This window comes from Labrus mixtus, chromosome 21, assembly GCF_963584025.1.
Source record: "Labrus mixtus chromosome 21, fLabMix1.1, whole genome shotgun sequence".
In the NCBI taxonomy this organism is placed as follows: Eukaryota; Metazoa; Chordata; class Actinopteri; order Labriformes; family Labridae; genus Labrus; species Labrus mixtus.
Window position 1 is genome coordinate 19,935,309 of NC_083632.1, and position 10,080 is coordinate 19,945,388.

The 10,080-nt window shown below is 39.7% G+C and overlaps 1 protein-coding gene across 1 annotated transcript; it reads right to left on the reverse strand.

Moving 5' to 3' along the window:
* Positions 1-3,473: 3,473 nt before the first annotated feature.
* Positions 3,474-9,467, reverse strand: cbx7b (chromobox homolog 7b). The gene is made up of 6 exons (XM_061028836.1): positions 9,197-9,467; positions 7,892-7,935; positions 7,263-7,328; positions 6,051-6,117; positions 5,440-5,794; positions 3,474-4,067 (listed from the first exon to the last, which is right to left on the reverse strand). Exons 1-6 carry the CDS (start codon positions 9,263-9,265, stop codon positions 3,859-3,861), a joined length of 810 nt encoding a protein of 269 aa, XP_060884819.1. The 5' UTR covers positions 9,266-9,467; the 3' UTR covers positions 3,474-3,858.
* Between the last annotated feature and the right edge of the window lie 613 nt (positions 9,468-10,080).

A 10,080-nucleotide genomic window follows, 5' to 3' on the forward strand; every position in this document is an offset into this window, starting at 1 on the left:
CAGAGTAGTTACCATGCGGGGGAGAATTGTAGACAGAATGTATTTTTCTCCATGATTTGTAGTTCTTAGGGAACTCCTTAGTGGAGAGTCTACCTTCAAAAAGTCCTCAGAACTGTTTGGTCCCAAAACACCTACATACACATTTCACCTACCTGCCTTTGGAAAAATTAGGTTCCACAAACAGTTTTTTTCAGACATTCCTTAAGGTCCTGATATCTGAACAAATTTGTTACACATCCCACTGCAGTTTGAAAAAGAATATGAACCATGAGAAACATTTATTGTAGTATTATCATAGAAATATTCTATCCACAATGAGACTTCATAGACAGGCGCAGGTTTACATCACAATAAAGTGCAAAGTTCTTCACTCAGTGGAGGACAGAATCAGCACAAGCTACCACATAGGCCACAGAGTCATATCAAGGTGCTTGTTTTACTTACGTACATTTACATATGGCATCAGCTCAGAGGTTATCACAAACTGTATAAAACTATTCTGTCATTCGTCAGCATGTACAGGTTCATTCAAAGAATAAATATACATTCATGTTAATGTAGAAAAATAATGACTTCAAAAATACGTTGCTCCCTCCTGTACCCTTAAACGTCCTCCCCTTAAAGTCTCCTCACATTTTGAGTCTTTGTAGCATCGGGCGAGGATCGTGCATTCATACAAAGTCCAAATCGTGTGTGTGTCTTTATATGAGTGTGTGTTTGTGTGTTTGCGTGTGTAAAGGATAGAACGAGCCCTACAGACTTAACAACCACAAAAACTACTGCAACATCAGGCACTTCCGTTCCCTGCGGCTTCATTGTCACACAGAGACAGTTTAGAGATCACAAGACGCTGACTCATTAACCATCAGTGCAGGATAAACATCCTTCTGACCAATGGGACGCCTCTGTAGGAGATCCCACAGACGTGACACATCACATCAGATCCTGAGCCAGCAGGGTCAAACAGATTGACAGGGTTCAGATTTGGGTTTTTTCATTTCTTAGAATGTGGTCTTTTCCAGCATTTATCCCAGACCACAGTTAGATAAAGCGGGTCTAAAAGGCCGTGGAGAAACCTTTTACTCTTAATCCATGAGTTCCATATCATTTGTCAATATTTATGGTAAATTAATTGAATATTACTTTATTGTATACTGACTTGATTGATTGCCTGATCTGTTAAAGAGAGTTTTATTTTGTTAATCACAAAATGCATTATTCTCAAAGACAGTTCAATAACTCTTAAAAGTATCATGGAGGCGTTTACATTCTTTTCTACCTTTGACGCAGAGACGGTTACAATTCAGAGCTTGTTATTATCCAGAATGTATGATTTACTATATTGAGATTGATTTGAATGTTTGTCCTTTAAATCTTGAAAATAGTTCTTCTCTTTCAATTCTTTTACTCGTAACCGACTTTGAGGCGAGTTTGTTTGAGTTGTTCATTTCTGTTTCGGAGTTCAAGAGTAAAACTGAACTTTCAGACATTGGAGCAAACTCAGATCACATGATATAATCAGCCAATAAAAATGTGATATAAAATTGTTTGGTCAGCTGCCTTCTCCGTGGTCCAGAATTAACCTTCATCAGGACAACTAGATACAAAATCTTGAGTTTTAAATGTTGTTCCTTCTCAAGTCTTAGCAGACAATTCATCTTCACTCTACAAGTTCTGTGCACTAAGATGAGACTTCAGCTTCATGTTAACCAAGGCAAAGACTACTATACTATACTACATCTTTCTTTTTAGCTTTACACCTAGGCATGAGTTGTGGTTTGACTCTGAAACAATAAATCTTTTAAATGCAATCCTTTGTATCGGACATGTGTGGGTTAAGTTTCCTACTGAGTATCTTCATGGGACTGCAGCATCAGGATAGCTGATATGTGTGTATTTGTTTATAGTAAGAAATCAACGTATTAGTTGTTTTAACAATGTGATTTACCCTGCTGGACTAACTACACAAACATTACTTAATACAGTGCTATTCCCTTCTACATTCTGTGACCAGGTCTCCTCTGGTTCAGTACGTCCTCATCACTTGTGTGTGTGGTTTGTTGTATATATTTGGAGATGGAGAGCCCGGTGTAGGCAGAAAACTACACTGTGTGTCTTTGCATTGATTATACTGCACTGTGAGAGGAAGGCAAGCAGGCGGATCAAATCTTCGCTCAGTGAGTTTTGAAACGCATACAAGACTTAGTCACACGTACAGCCGTAACAGTCTATGAGTTCACAGGTTACAGGTACAGCACTGTGTGCTGGTATGGGAACGACGGCTACACACAACTCACTGTATTTGACTCTACTGTACAATGAGTCCAGTACTGAATGTTTGGCCGAGTGTGGAAGAGAGACACAAACAGTGGACTGGTTTACATGCACAGAGAGCTCCTCTTCTTCTTCACACAATCACTCAAGTTACTGGATGGAAGAATTCTGTAAGTATTCTTTACCCTCATTAAAAGAAAGTTTACTGAAGAGCAGTTGTAGGTAGCTTTTTCATTTTGATTTTCACCACTACATGTTTATGATGACAGGCGATTCTATTTTCTATTTACTAGGTTTGAGAGGATCTAAAAATTGGGGTGTAATCTTTTTCACAGCTCCCATGCAGAGTTTTTGACCCCCATGGGGTCATTGATTATTGCTTTAATTACTGGACATCGTCATGAACTACTCTGCTGCTGGCTGCATCGTGTAACAATGATTCATAGGTGGCAGTCATACACAGACTGTTTAAAACATGGACGCACTTCTCAGTTACGTCACCTGTTGGTTTCTGAAGAGATGTTTTGAAGCCATATGATGGCAGTAGCCATACTGGAAAGTGGCTCCCTAAATTTCCATCAAACTCGAAACAGGCAAAGAGGTGGAGTAAAGGCGGGCCTTAAGCCTCCCGTTACACAGCTAAAACACCCAGGTAGTAAAGTTAGCCACGCCCCTAATTATGCAAATGTCTGCCTACATCTTAGCCTTTGCTAAATCAAATCAGATGAGTTAGCAAAATGTCACCAGCAGAGCAGTTTGTATGAATAAAGAATTCTGCTGTAAAATGGATTTTTTAACATGAGCTGAATCGGTGTGTTTACAAGATTACAGAACTACAAGATCAGAACAACGTGCAAAAAACAGGTTACTTTGCCTTTCTGGGGTTGATTTGGTGCCTGTTTAGACACATTGTTGATTCAGTGATGGAATTTGGAGTCCGTACATTGTGTTTTATTTTGAAATTGGCAGGATGCTATATGCGTATCGTTGCCGGACTTCCTGTCCAGGTCGATCCGCTATGCTTGACGCATTCTTGAAGCGGGCTATGTTGGAAAAATACACGTATGGCACGCTGAGACGGGCAGCGGCACACACAGATTCCAACAGTAGCTATTCAATCAGAACTGATTTTTAGCCAAGGTGAGCCCTTACCTGAAATCCAGTTTTCTCTAGCAGCCGTATGCACACCATATTTTTGCTGTAGTTATTGCACTTCCATCACCTCGCCAACTTTGGTCATCCTCTTTTTCATTGAGCTGAAAAAACGTTACATCTTTTCCAGATATTTTGGTTAAATCATTGTTGATTTAGATTATTCAATCTTGTGAACGTTGCCTCATTTTTTGTGTTATTTTTTTCCCTACCTGTTTTTCTTTTTTCATGTTCTCATCCACTAATAGAATTACCACAAACAGTTACAGATATCTAAAAGTTTACCTGGCGTTCAGCTTGTATCCCGGTGACTCTGTGCATGTAAACACCACTGACCAGGCTGGAAGTAGCTGGTAAGAGGAAGAGCAGAGTGAGATCCAAACCCTGACCCTCAACAGCTCTTCCTCACCGCCCTACTCTCTTCCTCACATCTCAGACCTCCAGGCCCAAGTCTCTAAAGAAGCCTTTGGCCACTCTCGACTCTCGGAAAGTCACTGTGAGGGAGTTGAGGGTGACGTCAGTGACCGTCACCTCCCCAGCCCCGATGATTGGTCTCCAGACGTCGTCTCTGTCCGGCTTCTCTGATGCAGTGAGCTCGTCTGGTTCTATAGCCGAGCTCCAGCTGTCTGTCCTCTTCCTTCCTGAGTAAGTGAGAGTCAAAGACAGAGGCAGAAAGAGATAGAGTTGCACTCAGGTGTGATTCAATCAAACCGATCACATGTAGAATATTATTAGGTCAACCTCCCTGGATAAAATATTTCAGCTCTGATAGATGTAGAAGGCAGATGGGAAGACTTTGGCAGCAGGAACCGACAGTCCTGATACACAACTGCCTAATTCTGCACTCCAGGTTCTTATCTCAACATACAGGTTATGTTAGTTTTACAAGTTATGATCAATTAGAGATTGTATTATGGATGAACTTTTCACAGTTTTCTATTCCGCACTTAATGTAATTTAGTGAAATAATCAATGTACCGTCAATGAGATGAGTCTAAAGACAAGCCTCTTCGCTTCAGGCAGAAAATAGAAAAAAATCTAGTTCATGAGGCGACGCCTGTGAGCTACTTGACATGCCTCATTGTCAACAATCACCTGACAACACCTCCTTCCAATTAGGAAGGATGTATGTAAGCTGCAAAATCTCCGATCTCTCCCTCTACTGCACTGCTGCTCAGCTCCGACCACCAACCCAGCATCCACCTGTAGGCTCCCACTGAGGGAGGTTCAAATATCATCCCATCACTCCTCAAATTTCTGCTACTGTGTACAGTATATTATTTGTATATAACTTGTGTTTTTATTTCATTCTTTGTATCTGTGTGCTGTTCTATGCTTTGGTGTTACCTGCTGCTGGAATCTGAATTTCCTGAGGGAACCTTCCCAAGGGATTAATAAAGTTCCTATCTATCTATCTATCTATGTAATTCAAAACTGTGAGGAGTGACAAAATAAGAGCCTTGACGGCAAACAAAAATTATATTCTGCTGCAATTAATATTGTAAACGATAAAAACGTGAGTTGTCTGACTGAAATATAATTTTAGTTCCAGGTTGATTCAAACAGGATCATTCAAAGGAATAACACCAATGTCTGCTTTCATAGGGTCATGTAGTTTAAAAGGAGTTTTGTGATTTGTCTTCTATCAGCCAAACTTTTAATTCAGTGTTCACTCATTTAGGTTTTATAACTGCCGTAGAGTAAAAGTTTCAAGAATAAGTATGTAACATTATGTTGAGACTGAGTGACTCTTGCGTTGCAGTTGTAACGTTGTACAGTAAGGACTCTGCAGGAACTGTTTCTTCACATTTAAATTCTCACCACCACCACCACCACCTTGATCTCTGCATGGTTTTTATCTCTCATTAGGTCAGGACGGAGGAAGTTGACTTGTTTTTGGTTGAAGTTAAGAAAGCTGTTTGTGACCGCGCCTTCAAGAGAGTTACAAAGAGTCGAGTAATCTGGGTGGTGAAGGTGATGAGACTCAACTGGCTGACCGAGTGACACACTTACCATCTAAAATGCTTTTGCTCTTTCCTGTCGCCTCCTCTTTTTCCCCCTCCTCTTCCTCCACCTCCATGTCATCTTCATCTTCTACATTGTCCACTTCCTCCTCCTCCTCCTCCTCTTCTTCTCCTTCTTCTGCCCAGTCCTCTTGTTTGGGAGGATCTGAGTCAAGGCACTTGAGTTGTGGTCTCCCATGTTTGCTTTTGAGATGTTCTAGTTGTGGTTGTGGGACTTTCCTGCAGACACCAAACGACGGATCCTCATCTTCGGGGAGAGAGCGTGTGAGGGAGAGACGAAGGCGAGGCGGCGCCGCCTCTTGAGTCTTGTGAGCGCTGCGGAGATCCATCGTGTAGACTGTACTCTGAATAAAAACCCCAGAGAGAACACTTGGACAACTGAAACTTGCAACTTGAATCAGACTGTGTATAAACATTTCTAATGGTTATAATGGTGAGTGTTGGGATGCTGCTGCTCTTAGGAGACTAAAGGCAAATCAACTACTCTATAGAGGATAATTATCGGACAGAGGCCTGCGAGGGAAATGAAAGGGAATGAGGGATTTATAATTTAATGAAGGAGTTATGCAGACTGATCTGTATATTGATCTCAAACTTTACCTGCAGAAGGAGTCTTTTGGTTTTGGATCCTTTTCTCCTGTGGCCCAGAGCTCTGTCTCTCTGCTCTCTAAAATGCCAAGAAAACAGTTAGGCATACAACACAGCCCCTGAAGAAGAAGAAGATCCTCTTTTAAAAAAAAACTCCATCCAGGCCTTCAACATTTATACAGACAAAAAGGAGGGAAATGCCTTGAACTGAGAAAACTTTACCAGAAAAGTCAACAGCATAAAGAAAGAAAGAAAGAAAGTGAGAGCGTGTCAATTCATTCAACTTCTATGGGAACTTTCTCATACTCAAACTGACTGCCATGCAACTCTTCGCCTTTGATCGGCTGCTCAGCCGCTCTCTGGACAAGAAAGTGGTCAAGTTTTGTTACGACTGTATCTGCTGCCTTATAAGATGCTGTCATGCACAGGAATTTAAAAACTGAATATAAGCAGGAGGTACACTTTTACAATCTCTGAATGTGTCAGCAGCACACATGATGAAGAACTTCATGAAAAGATTGATGTCGGCTGATACAGAATTTTTTCTTGGGCTGAACTGAAAAAGAAATGGAACAAAAGCGGAGCACAGCTTGTGCAGAGGGGCGCCCTGGTTATAGAATAGAATAGAATGACTTTATTGATCCCAAACTGGGAAATTGTGGTGTTACAGCAGCAGGTTATCCAAACACACAATATGAGCAAAAAACACAATGTTAGCAAATTTAAACACAATATAATATTAAATACAAAGTAAATAAGCACTAAAAATATCAAAACTAAGAATGTGAATATATACAACCAGGATTTAACTTAGCATTACTAAGTCTAAAATATGAAAGATTAAATGTAAATGTGCAAAAACAGAGTTGTAAATGGACAGTATTGACATAGGGAGCTGTCCAGAGCTGTGCAATCAGTGGTTGAAGACTTTGAGCCATTGGCATTGGTCTGGATGATTATAATGTCTTACAACACTCTCAATGACACCACCAAGTTAGTTGTGGATTAAATATTGAGTTGTGTTTTGGTATGTGTAGTTAAAATGCGACGACCCAGGACACACGAGGAGAGACGTCTTTAATCTGGATCTTGGTCTGAAGGGTCATAATCTCTTTAAAACCAAATTTAAGGTAAGAAGAAAACAGATTTATTCTGCACAATGTGTCCGTAGTGTCTGTGTGGCTTTTCATCAGTAAAAACATGACGTGTTCTGATGAGCCTTACTTTTCTTCATAGGCTTGAACCAGGCGCTGGTCCAGGATATGTTCCTCTGGTTCCCATGTACTGTACCTGCAAGATGTAACAAAATAAGACAATCTACTTCACTTTTCTTTTTATTCCCTTCATTCATGTGTTAGTCATTCGGTGAAATCTTCTGCATTCAGTGATTTCGGACCAGTTCTGGGGACTTTTTGATGAGAAACTATCCACTAGGGAGTTCCCTGAGAACTACACACCATGGGGACTTTTTTCTGTCTGCATCACACCGCCTTGTTTTTTTTCCCAAATGATTTTAAGGGCTTTTACTAACTGTTTTTTTTTTTTGCTAATGTTTACCATGGAATTTAAAAATGTCTGGATGGATGAATGGATTATTGTATTGGCTGCATCTTCTTAAAAAGTCACTTGTCAGCAAATATTAAAAAGTAGAGGTTGTTTCTGTTGCTGGTAGAGTAGATATCTTGATATAAGCATAAGACAGTACAATAATTCTAAATAAAAGCCTAACCATTTTTACTTTTAAATGCAAAATAATGGAGTTTCAATGTGTTTCATGTGATCCAAAGTGTGATTAATTGCAATTAAAAAAACATAATTGTTTGCAGCTCCTTATATTAAGTTTACACACTTACTTTGGAGGCCATCCTTTCCACTTCAACAGATACTCCACATTCCCCTGTAGAGAAACATGGTTTAAGAATATATTAGCCAGGAACTTAATTTTATTAAGAACATACTTTACCTTTTCACAGTCTACATGATAACTTCATACAAGTTAGATGCATTATGGTCCCGTGTACATCAAACTTAAAGGGGCAGTAACTGCTGCAACACTGATTCGGCTTTGATTAAGGCTGCAGGACGATGCATCAATTGTTACACTGACACAGACATGGACCTCCATGAATTATACATGTATAGAATCATTTAAAGTATAACACAAGAAATCTATCTCTACAGGTGATGTTTACCTCCATATTTGTGTATACTTTATGTGCATGATTATTATTACCCATGATATTATTTGCTGTTAAATGGAAAATACGTTGCAGTAAGATGTTTTCATGCTATCAGAAAATATTGAAGAATTAAAAAAAAAATGAAAATGTGCTGTATGTTTTTTCATATACCAGCCACTCAGTTAGTCATCCTCAGTGACATCATCCAATAACAACTTCCAAGCTCTCAAAAGTATTTCAGGGGGTGAAGTCACCACTATTCCCGACTTCACATTAGTCACCCACTTCCTCGTATAAAGACAGGGTTGTACTGTAGGGGGCATCTTAGCTCCTCAATGAACTGATTGTATAAAACCAAAAAAATGGTAGTTTGAAGTTAGTATCCTAATCCTCCATAATTTGCAATGCTGATCACATAAATATGAGGATATGGAGCACTTTAATAGTGTGGATTAAAGATTAAAGGATTAAGGATTAAAGTTGCCTTGTGGAAAAAATAATAAGCTAATAATATGCAGGTGACATCTTTGCTCATAACAATTATTTCTGAACAAAAGGTCCTTATATCATTTCATTTATCATCATGGGTTTTACTGGTAAACTGGGGGTTTCAGGGGACCCATAATCTCTATGCGGTGCGCACATGTCAACACATTATGTAAACGTTAACTTAAACCTTAGCCTTATTAGCATCACACAGACCCATAATGAGGGAAATTGCTCCCTTCTTCTGTAAACAGGCAAACACCTGACATGTGTTATAACAGTAGTGCAGTGACAACACGCTCCACGTTACATTTAAAGGGACATCCTCCTCTGACCCCGCCCCCTTCACGCAGCATGCAATTTTAGCTGCTCGATTCTGCTCATGCTTTTTATCAGCGTGCAAAGTAGCATCTCTCCTCCAAAACATGCGACTCCTCAAGAGCTGCAGCTAAACCAAATGACACGTTTTTATTAAAATATGTAAATAATTACCTTTCTAACTCTTTTCTTGAGGATTGATTCCACAGCAAACACTTGCTCTCCTATCGCGGACAGCTCCATCTCTGTGTTGTTTAACTGTCAAAGTAATGTCTTTCTGCTGGTGACAGCGGGGCTCCTCTTCCGTCCTCTTCCTCCCGCTTCTCCCTCAGCTGTGTGCTTTTCCTGAAAAGTTAAGGGCCGCGTGTATCCAGAGCGTCTTTACTAGTGATCTATCTTCCCGAGCGTCCAGTGACTTTACAAAATCTGCGACACATCTGCACACCGCTTTGCGCGCTCCCGCCCCCGTAGTGCGCGCTCCCGCTAGCTGCCTCATCATCCTCATCCTTCAGCGCGTACGGATCATAGAAAACAGCTTTTATTATTTGCACTTTATGTCTTTATTATAAACGGATGGATACACAAACACTGTGTGATTGTGTACTCAGAGCCCTTTGTAAAAATAAAAATACATTGTAAAAAAAAATACTCTTATAACTCATATAAGTCAGTATTTTTCACATTTATTACCAAAAGTTGTTATTCTACATAAAAGTTCCCAATAAACATATACGTTTTGCTTTACTAATGCAAAAAAAAAAAAAAAAAAAGAATAAGCATTTTATTATAGAAGTAAATTAAGGAGAGGCTAGTTTAGACTACTTTAGTAAATTAGGTTTTTAGACTAGGCTACAGCAGGGGTCTGGATAATCACACAGGGTCCTCATATGAATTTAAGGGGGCTAAAGACATTAGGCCTTAATCAGGTAGAGAAAACAAATATGCTTAACAATTTTGAATTCACTTATTTATTTTGGAATAAAGTAATTTGAACATTTCAGAACAGCGGGCACAGAGCCTCAAAGAGAAATGTGTCTGTAGTTCTCACCTGCCAAAAA

Bases quoted from the DNA above. Each gene is read 5' to 3' on its own strand.
- cbx7b (XM_061028836.1), bottom strand. From the start codon at position 9,265: ATGGAGCTGTCCGCGATAGGAGAGCAAGTGTTTGCTGTGGAATCAATC. The intron at 6,118-7,262 runs GTAAGGCTCATC...TTGGCATTTTAG, and splicing joins GTTCAAGCCTATGAAGAAAA to AGAGCAGAGAGACAGAGCTC. The intron at 5,795-6,050 runs GTAAAGTTTGAG...GTTTTTATTCAG, and splicing joins CCAAAAGACTCCTTCTGCAG to AGTACAGTCTACACGATGGA.